At 64.3% G+C, this 14,750-nt stretch overlaps 1 protein-coding gene across 1 annotated transcript; it reads right to left on the minus strand.

Moving 5' to 3' along the window:
• Nucleotides 1–6,292: 6,292 nt before the first annotated feature.
• Nucleotides 6,293–14,688, minus strand: MEX3D (mex-3 RNA binding family member D). The gene is made up of 2 exons (XM_059388507.1): nucleotides 14,417–14,688; nucleotides 6,293–8,508 (listed from the first exon to the last, which is right to left on the minus strand). Exons 1-2 carry the CDS (start codon nucleotides 14,511–14,513, stop codon nucleotides 7,115–7,117), a joined length of 1,491 nt encoding a protein of 496 aa, XP_059244490.1. The 5' UTR covers nucleotides 14,514–14,688; the 3' UTR covers nucleotides 6,293–7,114.
• Between the last annotated feature and the right edge of the window lie 62 nt (nucleotides 14,689–14,750).

A 14,750-nucleotide genomic window follows, 5' to 3' on the forward strand; every position in this document is an offset into this window, starting at 1 on the left:
GTGGGGGGCAGGTGGGACAGCTTCGGACTTCAGAGCCGTTGTGATCAGATTGGAGTTTGCACAGCTGACCCCGCCGAGGACTGGTCTTCCTTGGGCCCATGGGTCCTGCAGGTGAGTCTTCACTACTGTGTCCTTTGAGGGACAACCCAGCATCGGGAACAGAAAGGGGGGGGAAGGGGGGACAGAGGGTTCTGATGGTGGGTGGGTTGTGCCCCGGGAGACTTTAGAGACACTGTCAGGGGGAGAAAGGGAGTGTCTGGGCATGAAGGGCGGGGCTGGAACGCTGCTCAGCGCCCCCAGAGTCCGGGACCCCCACAGACAGTGACCAGCCCCAAATGACTTTGCTGTGAGGGGGTGAGACTGTGGTCTAACAGGTTAGGGGAAAAAAGACAAACCCATAGAGCAGGGCATTGTGTTTAGTGGTCCTGCCAGGCTGCAGTGACCTTGAACCCACCCCCAGCATAGAAACCCCCTGGCCAGAGGGACGGCAGGTGTGGGCACAGTGGGAGCCTCAGCTGTGAGTCCCGACAGACACTGGGCCCATTGGCAGCCGCCAGCACGGCAGTAAGAGTATCCGGCCCCGGGTGAAAGCAGACCTGCCTCTCCAGGCTGCCGTCAGTCACAGGAGACCGTGCTCAGCAAGAGAAGCTCTCGCAGTTACAGTGAATCCAGTGACACAGTGACCTCCACGCTCCATCTGCTTTCCAATACTGGTACATCCCCAGTCCGCCGACCGATGAACGGCTAAGCAAAATGTGTCCATCCATACGCCGGAGTGTTATTCAGCCTCAAAAAGAAGGAAAATAATGGGGCACCTGGGTGGCTCAGTGGGTTGACCCTCTGCCTTCGGCTCAAGTCATGGTCCTGGGATCGAGCCCCGCATCGGGCGCTCTGCTTGGCGGGGAGCCTGCTTCCTCCTCTGCCTGCCTCTCTGCCTGCTTGTGATCTCTCTCTCTGTGTCAACTAAATAAAATCTTAATAATAAAAAAAAAAGATGTGGGTCATATATACAGTGGAATATTACTCAGTCATCAGAAAGAATGAAAACTTGCCAGTTATAACAGCACGGATGGAACTAGGGAGTACTCTGCTGAGTGAAATAAGTCAATCAGAATTATCGTGTGATTTCACTCATACGTGGAATTTAAGAAACAAACCGGGTGACCTTCATCTGCTGCCTGAGGCAGTAGAAAACGGTCTTCCAGCTTTCAATCTACGTAAATAGGTGCGATTTTCTCCACTGACAAATATCAACTTCTCTTTCCAGATGGGAGAATAATGACATGCATTTTTCTAAATATTTTATTTATTTATTTGACAGAGAGACATAATATGAACAAGAGGGAGGAGCAGGAGGAGAAGCTGAGTCCCCACTGCGCAGGGAGCCCAACTCGGGGCTCCATCCCAGGACCCCGAGGTCATGACCGGAGCCAAAGGCAGACGCTTCACCGCCTGAGCCCCCAGGCACCCCAATGAGATGCGCCTTTAGGATCAGACATACACTGTATTGCCCAGCGTCCAGAACTTCTGGGACCTGGCCCCCTGCGTCCTTCAGCACGGGACCTCATTCTGCCTCCTCACCTGATCGCCCGCCTCCCCCAGCCCAGCATCCACGATATCCAGGACGCACCCCCCCCCCCAGTAGAAAAATGCTATTTAATTGGGGTGGGGGGAGCCAACGACCTGGAATCCTTCCTGCTATTGGGAACGGTGCTAAAGTTCTCCGCGGACAGGGGGTGTTGGGGTTGCCCTGGGTCACCCCTCCAGCTCTGAACGCGGCCAGATCTGGTGTGAGCAAAGGGGAAACGGCGCTTGGCGAAGCCCTGTCGTTTAGTCAATCAACAAACACGCAGGGCCCGCCTGTGGCAGCGCAGAGCTGCTGGGCCGGGGCCCGTCAGTGGAGAAAGGTGAGCAAGGCGGGCCTGTCTGAGCCCTGCGGGGGCCCGCAGCCCGGGGCGGGAGGGCCGGAGCGTCCCCACACCGACCGCCGCGCGCCCCGCTCCGCGCCAGGGCCGGGCGTCATGTGCGGTCCCGGCCGCGCGGTGGCGACAGAGGACGGGCGGCTGCGCTCCCGCCGGCTCGGGGGCGGGGCCTGCCGGAGCAGGTGCAGGGGCCCCGGGGCCAGCGCGCTGGGGGCTTCGGCTTCGTGCCCCCCCCGCTGCCGGTTACGGCGAGAAACGGGCCTCGGGAAGCGCGGCTCTGTCTCTGGGTCAAGCTCCGCGGCGCGCGGCCCGGCGGCCTCGCCTCACCGGGCGGAGCCCCCGAGGCACCGGCGGGCTCTCTGCGGCGCGGGGCGTCCCCGCGAGTCCGGGGATCGGGCCCCCGGCCGCCGCGCTCCGCGCCGAGTTCGGCAAACAAACGTTCGTCCTGCTCGAGCTGACTCCAGCCCAGGACCAGCCGTCGCGACAGCCGCCACGCGTGTCCGCGGGAAGCGTGTCCCGCGGCGCGTCCGACCGCGCCGTGCGCCCGGGGCCCGCGCTCGCCGGGGCCCTGCGCCTCCCGGGGGACTTGCTGCAGCCGCGGCCCCTGAGCGCCCCTTCCCTTCCGAGCCGCTCCCGTGCCCTGGGGCGCCCCTAGCGTCGGGGCCTCCTGCGGTCCCCGGGGGGTGCTGGCGCCTTTAGTACTTTCCCTGGGCAGGCCCCGGGCTCAGCCGGGTGCGGAGCGCTTCGGGGTGACTCTGCCCCGGCGCTGCGAGGCTCCTGGGACCACCTCCCGACTCTCCGCAAACTCGGCTCATACCCTCAGGCAGTTCGGGGCTCCAAGTCCCAGAACCCCCGGCAGCGCGCGGTCGGCCCGTCTCGGGGACCCCCGCCCTCTGCCGCCCTCTCGTGAGGACCTGGTGAGGACGCCGGCCCCGGAACGCAGGGTCACCCCACCACTTGGTTGTTTTAGAGACAGTCAGAGCAGGACCTCTGCCACGCCGGCAGGCACGTCAGCTTCCAGGCCTTCTGGTCTTCCTGCTTCCCCGGATTAAAAGTATTTCAAAATCTGCAGATAAAGTACTTTCCCAGATGCTTTCCCGGTTTGGTCTGTGGCTATTTAAATTGAATTAAAGCAAAAGCAAAGGTTTGTTTTCTGAATTGCACGGGCCACCTTTCTGATGCTCAGTCACTCGGTGCGGCCGGTAGCTCTTGTGAGGGAGAGTGCAGATCTAGAACATTCCCATCGTGGTCCCATCACTAGACGATGCTGGACCGGAACCTGCTAGAGTAGCGCTGCCCGGTGTGCGAGCCGTCAGCCGCATGCAGCCGTTCACAGACAAGCCGGCGGCCGCTGCCTCCCGCCTGGGCCGGCCTGGCCTTCTCCAGGGCTGAGGTAGGCTGCGGCAAAAGTGGGGGCCGCCGGGGAAGGCCTGACGGGGTGGATGAGATGGAAGGAGCCCCAAGGCCATGTTCCAGTTGAACATTTCAACCTTGTCTCCCATTAGCTGAACCTGCCCCTCGGACTCTGTTCCCTGAGGGTGACCAGCGACCCCACACCCCTTCCAAGCCTTTGCCGGACGCCTCCCCCCGACCAGCAAACCGCTCTATCCAGCCCCCCCGGATTCCCGAGCAGTACTGCTCTCTCCTCCTCGGAAGTGCCGACTTATCCACCCACCGTCCGTCCTTCCGTGTGTCCGTCTCTCCGTCCGTCTGTCCACCATCCCTCCCTCCCTCCCCCCACTCTCGCACCATCCATCTACTCATCCAACCGCCCAGCGCGCACCGAGCCTCCCAGGTTCAGGCCCGCCTGCTCTTCTCCCATTCCGGCTCCTGGCCTCGGAGGGCTCTGTCTGAACTGACCCCGCCCCGATGTGTTCGTGTGAGGGCAGAGATGGCAGCTGGGGACAGTTGCAGACCCCCTGTAACGTCAGCCAGGCTTTGTCCTCAGCCGCAGGGGATTACGCCCCCATTTTACAGATAAGAAAACCGAGGTCAGGGAGATAATGTGCGCAGGGGCAGGAAGTGGGATGTCTGTCTCTAGAGCTTCCGTGTTTCCCTACACGTGGTGGGCACAGGGTGACATGATTCCTGTCCCAGGAACGTGCCAGGGACACACGTGGTTATGCAGGTGACATATCATTTCCACACTGAGCCCACTTTGTGGATGTCTCAGCCTCACAGATGGGGAGACCCACAGGCTTATTCTTCATCGTTTCCCTGAAACCGGGTAAGACCCAGAAGAGAGGCCTTCTCAGAAGACACTGGACAAGGGTCACCTCAATGTGCTGAGCCCTTGAACCAAGAGAGATGAGTGACAAGGGCAATGGAAGCTTGAGTCACACTTTAGCTTCCCTGAGTGTGTCTGTTGGTGCAGAAGCTGAATGCACAGCTTGTTTGCTTTGCTTTGGCCGAGTACCCCTCACCCCAGGAAATGCTCCCCAGCTTTCCGGGCAGGTATATGGCCCCTGTAGGTGGTTTTGAGTTTGAGTTACTCCAGCTTACAGTGGCTTAAGCAAAGCAGGAGACTTTACTGGCACTCAGAACTGAGAGGTCAGGATGTGCTGCCTTCAGGCACAGCTGGATCCAGGGCATCAACCAGCGAGCTCAAGCATCCGCCTCTGGCCATCTCTCAGCTTTTCCCAAGGGCCGCAGTGACTCTGGCCTCCCAGTGATCAGCTTCACAGCCCCTCAGCAGGGAGCGAGCACAGTCGTCAGACATCTCCGGACAGTTGTAGGACAGAATGTCCTCAGATCAGGCCCTCCCCCACTGCATCTTTCAAAAACCCCTCGTTGGGGCTCCAGCCCCCACCTCCTTTCCAAGGACTGACTCTCAACCCCCTGATGTCCTGTCTTTCTCTCCACCTCTCAGCCCTTCGAGGGGCTGCTTGCTTTCTCTGTGTCCAAATCGTCAGGGGGAGTGGTCTCCGCACTCTCGCCTCCCTCGGCCTCCATAGCCTCCTGCAGGATGGGGGCGGTGGTCTAACTTCACCCCGGCTCACCAGGTGCCACACCAGCCGTGTCCGACCGTCCCGCTGAAGTGTGCGCCAGACCCCAGGCTCCGTGTTCTGGTCCCCGTGGCTGCTGTAGTGCATTGCTGCGAAGTCGGCGGCTTCCAACAATAGGCATCTGTTCCCTCACTGTTGGCTTCCTCTGGGGGCTCTGGGAGAAGGCCCTCCCTGCCTCTCCCGGCTTCTGGGGGCTCCAGGCACCCCTGGGCTTGCCTCCATCTTCGGACGGCTTCTATCTGAGCCTTGACCCCCCTCTGTATGTCCTTTCTAAGGACACTGGTCATTAGACGTCGGGCCCGCCCTCATTTGGGGAAGCTCACCTCAAGGTCCTTCACTCTATCTGCAAAGACCCTTTTTGTGAATAAGGTCCATTCACGGGTTCCGGGCCCACAGTTCAACGGCCTCACCCACAATCCCCACCAGTGCTGGAGCGTGGAGCGTCCCCGCTTCACAGATGGGGACACTCCAGTCAGAATGGGTTGGAACCCCCGGGTGTGTGTGGTGCTTCAAGACTGACCCCAGGTCCTGCAGCCTCCAGGGGCTGACCCTCAGCTGGAGGGGCTGCTAGGGCCCCCATTCACTGGAGACGAGGCCCGTGGGGCGCCCTTCCTGTTGTCCCACTGACTTGTCTTCCTGAGCCCCTCGCCTCCTCTTGGAGGCCCTCCGGGTTGCGCCGCCATGCCTTCCCAGCTTCCCCAGCAGGCTGTTCTGCACACCCCTCCTCCGTGGCCGCTCAGACCCCACTCAGCCAGCAGCCCCCAGGCCCCCGGGTTGTCCCTGGAGCAGTTCTGTGCCTCAGAGCCACCCTCCGCTCACTCTGCTGGCACCCACCGGCTGCAGTGGTTCAACCCACAATCCTATGGCCCTGAGTCTGGAGTCAGTCCCACCCCGAATTGTCCAGTGGCCCCACGGCCATGGTCCTCTGCTCCCAACCAGACCCAGTGAGTGAGGGATGGCACGTGTGGCCATCACTCAGATGTCCTTTGGGGACTGGGAGGTGTAGGAACTCATTGTGGGAGTGGGATTTCCAGACCTGGTTCCCATTCTGCACAACAGGACTGGGAGTCCCCGCCCCCCATCAGAGCCTGGCACCCCCTCTCTCCACGTCGGCCACTACCGGCCGTGGCTGGCTCTCAGGAAAAGAGGGGCCAGGCTGCACCTCCTCCCCCTTCAGGCCAAGGGCCCTCATCTGGAAGCAGGCACAGTGCTGGGCTTTCAGAAGAGCCTGGGTTTGGACATGGGGCATATCCTGAGTCCAAATTCCTTTATCTGCAAGATTAAGGGACGAGGGGGCTGGCTCTGAGCGCCCCGCATCCTCCCTCTCCCGAGCCCCCCCACCCCACACCACGCCAAGGGCTCACGTGTAGTAAAAAGACTTTATTAAGAAGGCTTTGAAGTCAAAAAATAAAACTCTTGATACAATTTTCTGAACCCTTAAGTCAGCTCAGCAAATATATAATCAGTAATTTAGCTGTGTAAGATTAAAGGTCCGTTACTTTATTTAAAATAAAATATATTTTTAGTTCTTAAAATTTATTCCATAAAGTACATATTTCCCTATAAATTCCCTACATATACACAGAGGTAAAAAGTAAAAGCTTAAAAAAACACAATTTAAAAAAATTTAAAAACTGACAACAGAAACCACAGAAGGAGATTAATAATTAAAAACACAAAGTTAGAAATTTCTGGTCGGGCCCCCCGCCCCCCACCCCGCCCCCTCCAGCCTGTCCCACGCCGACACTCGGAAGGGCAGCCGTCAGCCCGCAGAGGGAGTAAAAACGTGGCCCTTCTCCTCGAGGGGATTCGCAGAGGCTGTGGCGGCCTCCGAAGCCAGCGCCGTCGAGTCAGAAACCCAGGTCCCAAAGACGGACAACCCAGAGTTGTAAAAACCGTATCTATCTATCTATCTATATATATACTTTTTACCCCTTAAAAAGATCACCCTGGCGGGCGGGGAGTCTTAAATAAAAAGTGCAAACAGACCTTTTCTCTCTGTTTTATTGTAACCTGTCGATTCAATACTGTTTATTTGTTAGGAACTGAGATGCCGCCGGGCAGCCGTCTCCACGCCTGGGACCGAGTTAAAGCTGGTCTGTGAAGGCTGGCCCCGCCGCGCCCGCCGCGCCGCCCCCGCCGCCCCCTCCGTGCCGCCCCCCGGGCCTGCGGCGGCCAGCCGCACCGCTACGAAAAGATATGAATGGCCTGGGTGGCGGGTGTGCGGCAGGCCGGGCACTCGGGCTCGCTCTTGCCGCAGATGCGGACGGCGCAGTCCATGCAGAAGAGGTTGTGGCCGCAGGGGACCAGCGCGGCCATCACCTCTCCCTCGGCGCACACCACGCACTCCCGCGCCGAGGACGGGGCGGGCGCGGCAGGGGTCGGGGTCGGGGCAGCAGACGGTGCGGCCACGGAGGCCTTGCGGCCGCCCTCGGAGACTCCGGAGTCCAGGGCGGGGCACGCGGAGGCCGAGGAGCCGCTGGGCAGCGAGGTGGCCGCGGGGAAGCCGGCGCCGCCGCCAGAGAAGGACGACAGTGCGCCCTGTGCCGGCCGCCAGGCCAGGGCGCCCACTGGGTCGGGCGCGCCGCGGCGGGCCAGCGGGAGCTCCAGGGCCAGGCCGCCGGGCTCGGGCAGCGTGGGCGAGTGGCGCGGCGTGCCGGCCCCGCTGCTGCGCCGGGCGCCGGGGGCGGGGGGCGCGGGGGCCCCGTTGACGGCCGAGCAGCTGCTGAAGGCGGGCAGCGGTGCGGCCCGCTCGAAGGGCGCCCAGATGGTGGCGGCGGCGGGCACGGTCAGGTCCAGCGCCAGGAAGTCGAAGCCAAAGTCACAGTCCTCGGGGGCGGGCGGCCCCGATGGGGCCCCCGGGCCGTCCCCGCCGAAGGTGAAGCCCCCGTTGCCCGAGCCTCCGTAGGGGCTGGCGGGGCCCGCATCGGGCACCGGCGGCCCCCCGCGGCCCCCCGCGTAGAAGGCATCGGGGCCCCCGGAGGCGCCCAGGGCCCCGTCCCCGCGGAGGCCGGCTGCGGGCGCGGGGGGCCGGCGGCCGGGGTTGGGGGCCTTGGCCCAGAGGCCGGCGGCCGTTCCGAGCAGGTCCAGACAGACGTCGGTGCCGTTGGCGTGGAAGTCGCTGTCGGGGCCCGCGTCGGTGAAGGCGCCGGTGCGCAGCGTGATGTGCGCCTCGATCTCCTCGCGCGCGCGGTCCACGTTCTCGGGCATGCCCGTCACGGCGAACACCGGCTCCTTGTCGCGCCCGGGCGTCACGATGTACGTGTGCGTCCGCTGCTGGATGCGCTTGATCGTGGCGCCCTTGGGCCCCACCACCAGCCCCACCACGCGGTAGGGCACGCGCACCTGGATGGTGGTCTGGCCGGGCAGGTTGGGCGGCCCCTGCGCGGCGCCGGGCAGCCCGCCGGCCTTGCTGCGCGTGGCGCGGATCACGGAGAAGTGCTCGGCGGCGGACAGGATCTCCCGCTTGGCCATCTCCACGTCCTCCCTGCGGCCCGTCACGATAAACACCGGCTCCTCCCCGCGCACCGGAGTCTTGATGTACGTGTTTGTCTTGGCGCGCAGAGCCTTGATCTTGCAGCCTGGGGCGGTGGGGGTGGGGGAGACAGTGAGGACCCGGGGCCCCTCCCCAGGGCCCTCCCCACCCCGTCTCCTCACACTCGCTCTTCCCTTTCCCTTCCGCTCTCAGACCTGAAGGTGGTGGTGGGTTTGGCAAAAAGGCAAGAGACAACGAGGACCCCAGTGCGGACTGAGGAGTGTCTCCACCGAGGGCGCCTGGGAGGTTCAGTGGGTTAAGCCGCTGCCTTCAACTCGGGTCATGATCTCAGGGTCTTGGGATCGAGCCCGGCATCGGCATCGGGCTCTCTGCTCAGCGGGGAGCCTGCTTCCCTTCCTCTCTCTCTGCCTGCCTCTCTGCCTACTTGTGATCTCTGTCAAATAAACAAAATCTTTAAAAAAAAGAAAAAGAAAAGTGTCTCCCCCAAGTTCATGGCCCCTGGTACTTGTGGACAGGATCTCACCTGGCAAAGTCTTGCAGGTGTAATAGATTAACGCAAGGCTGTACTGAAATAGGGTCACCCTGAACCCAGCGACAAGTGTCCTTATTGGGGGGGGACACAGACACAGAGAAGATGGAGAATGCTGGCAGGACGGGGACAGAGGTCAGCACGAGGCAGCCACAAGCCTAGGGACACCAGGTCTGCCAGCTGCCACCAGAAGCTGGGAGAGCGAGACGGCCCAGGGGGTGTCGGAGCCGCTGGAGGGGGCGTGGCCCGCCGACACCCGGGTTTTGTACTGCCGCCCCCAGAACGCGCCGAACACTCGTTGCTGTGGTTCGCGGCCGCCCGCTGTGGCCGCTCAGTCGAGGACACAAAGCTCGCCCCGGACACTAGCTCCCTGGCCGACGGGCGGGACAGCCCAGGGTCAGACTGTGGAAGCCGCCCAGCATTTTCTCCTGACCTAAGGACCCAGCTGCTGAGGGGATGCTCACGGACACGGCGCTGTGCTTCGTCACCGCTCGGACTGGGGGTCTGACCGTGGGGGGCATACAGGGGTGTCTGCGTGCGGCCTGGGGCGTCTCATACTCCCACCCCTGGGGCCTTCTGAGACATCTTGAGTCCCGGCCCACGAGTCTGGAGGACCCCCCTCCGGGCTCTGGGGCGCTGGCGGGACACAGGGACATTGTTGCAATACAGACACCGCACAGAGAGAACAGTGTTGCTAACTTTTCCGGGAGCAGAAGATACAAAGTTAGTGAGCCCAGCTCGGCCGCTGGGCCTCAGGGAGCACCAGGAGGCGAGAGCGGGCGTCTGGGGGTGGGGGCAGCCTCACGCCGTGCCAGGAAACAGCAGCCCCATCCAGGGCTTTGAGCCAAAGCAGAGCCAAGTGAGTGGGTGAGCAACCTCCCAGGGAGGGTGGGCCGTGGGCACGCTGCCTTCCATCCCGTCTCCGGGGTCCGGAGCCACCGCCTGCCCCCGCCGCCCGGGGTCCTCCCTCTCGCCGGCAACCCCCAAACCCACCCTGACCCGGAGCTGCCTCCACTTTGTGTTCGGGCCGTTCCCTCCCCACTTGGTAGCTGGGGGCAGGGGGCGGGGGCAGCTTTCCAACCCCACGCCGGTCCTTCCCTCTCCGGCTGCTCCCCAGCCCTGGGTGCCCCCCACGACCTTTCCCAGCTGCAACAGCACCTGCACCCCTTCTCTGCATCAAGTCACAGCCCAGCGCCCCTTCCTCCAAGAAGCCACGCGGACCACACGAGGCCCCGCACACACTTCTCGGTTCCTCCTGTGTGGCTTCCCGAACTCCCCCAGTGCGGAGAGCCGGAAGGAAGGGCCTCGGCACTGGGATGACACCGGCCCCTCAAAGGGCTGTCCTGCACCTCCATTTCCTCCCCAGGAAGAGAAGGGCCCAGGCTCAGCACCCCAGGCAGATACCTGGCCTTCATGAGCCTTAAAGGTGGCTGGCGGGGAACCCTAGCCTCAGCCCAAGTGTCCACTCCCCACAGGTCCATGTGGGCGACAGGGAGGCAAGGCCTGGAGAGATGGCAGGGGACGAAGCCAGGTGTGTGCGGGACCGCCTCCGCGCAAAGAAGCAGCCTTTGTCCCCAGGCACACAAACTGGCCCCATCCTGTCCCTCCCAGAGGGTGGCCCTGACTGGAACCCTCGGGGGCCCAGAGGTCGCCAATTCACTGGCCACATTTTGGCTGTGGCGCCCATCGACCCAAGCCCCGGCCACGCCACGACCCTAAGAAGTGGCAGAGGGGGGACGGCCAGGTCCGAGAAACTGGGCAGTGAGAGCAGACCAGACCCACACCTGCCCTGGCCGGGATGAGCCGGAGGGGCGACAGCGGGCGAGCTCAGCGGCCAAGCCCCACAGGGACCCTGCAGCCACCACGGATTGCTGCGACAGGCTGGAAAGCGGACCCCTGGGCCTGGCCGCCAACACAAGCAGGTGTGCCTGGGAATGGGGGTGACTGTCCCCAATTCGGTCCACTCCCTCCTCACTGCGGCGGGGCCCTGCCTTCAAACAGGGCGCCTCGGGTCCCCACGTGGAGCCTGGTCCCATCACTCACGTGACCTCATTCTGGGGTCCTGACCCCCCTGCATGCTGGGTGTTGAGGAACTTGGGCACTCCAGGCACTGCTTGGGGGACCCCACACAGGACCCACAGGCTACACTTATCAATCAATGAAACCTCAAGGCCGTGAGGGGGAGCAGAAGGGCCCCCCCAGAAGGATGCGCACCAGGGGAGGGCTCCCGGCCAAGGCAGACATCCGGAAGGACAGGGTGGAGACAAACCCTCACGATGACCGGCGCCCCAAACCCAGTGGGCCGCTGGCCCCATCACAGCAAGGTGGGCCCGTGGGGGGAGCTGGAGCCCAGGGGGCCTCCAGACGCAAGGAAGGTCTATGCTTGCCAACACAAGGGGCCCCCAAGCTAGACGCACGGCAGCCCACTGACACCCCTGTGCCATCCCCAGCCTCCAGAAAGAGCACCCCAGACCCGCAGGAGGGGGACCAGGCATTGGGGGTCAGAGAGGGAAAGCCCCAAGTGCCACGGGCTTTCTCCAGCGGAGTGGGGCCAGTCCAAGCGCGCCGGCCCCCACCTGACAGCAGCAGACTCGGAAGCATCGTGGGGACTGCCGGCCCGGGCCCCCCACGGGCATCTTTCCCGCACTCACTCCTGACCCCGCCCTCCGGGCAAGAGGCAGGGTGCTCAGGACCTGGCCCTGCCCCACAGGCACACACGCCCGCTGGGTGCACCTGGTCGGAGGCTCTGGGAAGACCTGGCCCAAAGTCACACCCGGGGCAAGCGGGCACCAGCCTCCAGGAGACCGCTGCAGACTCTCTTCAGTCTCCATCTTCCCTGTCTATAAAATGGGGCCATTCCCCGCCACGCCTCACCCCCTGGCCCAGAGCCTTGGAAGGGAGAAGATCCTCTCCTGGCCTCTGCTCCCTGCAAAGCACACAGAGCCGGAGCAACGGAGGCTCAAATCCCAGCCCGCGGGCCTCGCTCAGCCCGCATCGCTGCCTCCTGTGACCTAGAGCTACGGAGGCTCTTCTGGGGTGGGGGTCTCTTGAGGCTCTGTGAGGAGGGGCAGGTTGAGGTTCCCGTGCAGGGCACCTTCCGGGCCACTCAGCCCCAGGGAGGAGAGAACTTGCAGGGGCTGCGACCACCTATCCCGTTCCCGGGGGCTGCAGGGACCCTTCTAGGATGGAAGAAGCAGCTCGGAGAAGAGCGACTGAGCGTCCCGGAAAGGGAAGACCCCAGGTCTGGGTGACTCCGGCCTCCCCTCTAGGGGATGGAGTGGCTGCAGACCCGGGCTGAGAGAGGAGGAGGGCCTTCTGGCCCAGCGACAGCCAGGACGGGGAGACGGGACGGGCTTCGTGTCCAAGAACCCAGAGGGAGACGGGACAGGTGACTGCAGGGAGGGAGGGGTCAGGACTGGGTCACGAAGACTTCCAGGCTGTGCTTGACACCTGGGCGGGACAAGATGGGAGCCACAGAGGTCCCAGAGCTGGGAGAATCAAGGGCTGGCAAAGGGGCCACCATGTCCTGGCACTGGTGCTCCCCTCCCCGGGACCCTGCACCCCACTCAGGGGGGCCACTGTGCAGCAGCCCGGGGCTGGGATTAGGACCCTCTTACTGGAGGATCCTCCCAAAAACCCTCGAGGGAGATGCTGTCCCCCCATCACGGAGCGGAGAGCTCATCTGCCCAGGGACACAGAGCCAGCCCCGTCTGCTCCCCCCAGGGCCTGCCTTCCTCTCTGCCACCAGCAAGACCCCAGGCCAGCACCCAGTCATCAAGCACCAAAGCGCACACCTGGGAGGTCGGGTGGGGCCGATTCCCGGCTCCAGGAATAGGTGCGGAGGCCCCTGCGTGGCTCCTGCCTCCAATGGGGCAGACTCAGCCTCCCTAGAGGACCCTGGGGCACACCAGAACACTCGTGTTCACAGGGAACACGCCCCCCCCACCCCCCGTGCTCCCCTGGCTAGCAGATCGGCCTAGAGACTCCGGACAACAGCTCCCAGGCTGGGTTTCCACGGCCGTCCCCCCGTCCTCACCGGTGCCTGGACGGTCCACACACAGCCCGGCGCAGGTGCGGGTGACCGGGGCAGGGAAGGGGCCGCGGCGGGCGGGGCGGTGGAGGGGATCGGTCAGGCCTGCAGTCCTGCTGTGCTGGCTCCGGGGAGGCAGCTGACAGGGCTCTGAGGACCACCTGTCCCCTCTCCCGGTCCCAAGCCCTAGTTCCTTAGGCCAGCACCACACCTGGTCCTCCTGGTGTCCAGATGGGGGGATGACACGTGACCGGTTGCACCTGCACCCAAAGCCAGAGGACTCACTGGCCAAACCACCCCCTCCCACTCGGCACTCAGAGAGGGCAGTGTCCGGAGCCTCCCTACGGTCCTCTGCCCCCCGGCGTCAATCGAGACAAGCCACCTTGCAATTCAATCCCCCCACACCTGTCTCTGGCTCCTGTTACCAAGCCCCCAAAGGCCAGCCCCAGTGTCCTGGAGCTCCACCTCAAGCCCCGCCCAGACCCCACCCCAAGTTCTAGAACCTAGCCTAGAAGCAGGGAGTGGGGGACAGGGAGCTACAGGCAGAAGGCAGGAGAAAGTTGGGGCTGGGGGCCAGTGACTAAAAGGGTGGGTGGGCGTGTGTCCAGCGGAGTACTGCCCACCACCCTCAGCCCGCCCGCCCCGCCACTCCAGCTCCAGGGCCAATGAGCAGCGGCCGGCCTGATGTCACCCTGCAAATCTCAGACTGGCTCTCTAACAAAGAGAACAATGGGGCGGCCACAGGGACTCTTGATAATGCTGCCGCTGGGACCCTCACACCCCGGGCCTGCTACCCTGGGCCTGCCAGAGGGAGGGCTAGGAGTCCGGACCTCCAGACGGCATTCTCAGCTGGTCCTTAAGCAAAGCACGTCCCCTAATCCTCGAGCGGGGTGGGGATCCTCCCTCATCCTGTGCTCCCCCCACCCTCGGAAGGGCCCCCAGGCTGGCAAGTGGAGATGAGCAACCCTCTCTGCACGCCAAACTTCTCTCTTGACCTGCCTGAGCACCCCCACCTACCCCGCCGCGGAGACACCCCCAAGCCCTAACGAGCCCCGCCCCGTGCCTGCTTCGGGTGTGGAGCGCCCACCGCCCAGCCGGGACCCCTGGTTCTTGGGATCCCACTGCAAGCGGCCCAGGGCCTGGGCAGAGGCGCCGCACAGAGGGGCCTGACCCGGCCGGAGGAGCCCAGACAAAGGCAGCGGCGGGCCGGAGCGTGGAGGGGAGGAGCGCGGGCTGCGCCTAACTTTCTCGCGCGGCCCGCGGCAGGACAAAGGCGCACAGGCGGCCACTGAGGCCCGGGCCCACGCGGGGCGTGGCCAGGGTCTGGCGTCCGGCCGCGGGCAGGGCTGGGCAGGGCTGGGCTGCGGCGTCCCCCTCCCCAGGGCGCGCGGCGCGGGGACCCCGGGGGCGGCGCCCCAGACGGCGGCCACTCACCCTGGCGACCCACGATCTCGGCGACGTGCTCGGAGCTGGGCACGGGCACGCACTCGGTCATGTTCACGCTCTTCTTGCGGCTGCCGATCACGCTCATCTGCTCGGCCAGCAGCGTTGGGGGGCCCAGGGCCGCGGGGTGGGGCGCGAAGCCGGCGAACACGTCGGGCGGCGACTGCCGGGGCGGCGGCGGCGGGCTCACGTCGGGCTCCAGCAGCGCCAGCGAGCCCGGCGCCACGGCCTCCGCCACCGCGGGCGCGCCCACCTCCGGCCCGTCGGGGGGCGCGGGCTCCGCCGCCGCCCCGCCGTCCGCGCCGCCCGCCGCCACCGCGCCGTC

The sequence above is a fragment of the Mustela nigripes genome, chromosome 2, assembly GCF_022355385.1.
Source record: "Mustela nigripes isolate SB6536 chromosome 2, MUSNIG.SB6536, whole genome shotgun sequence".
Classification (NCBI taxonomy): domain Eukaryota; kingdom Metazoa; phylum Chordata; class Mammalia; order Carnivora; family Mustelidae; genus Mustela; species Mustela nigripes.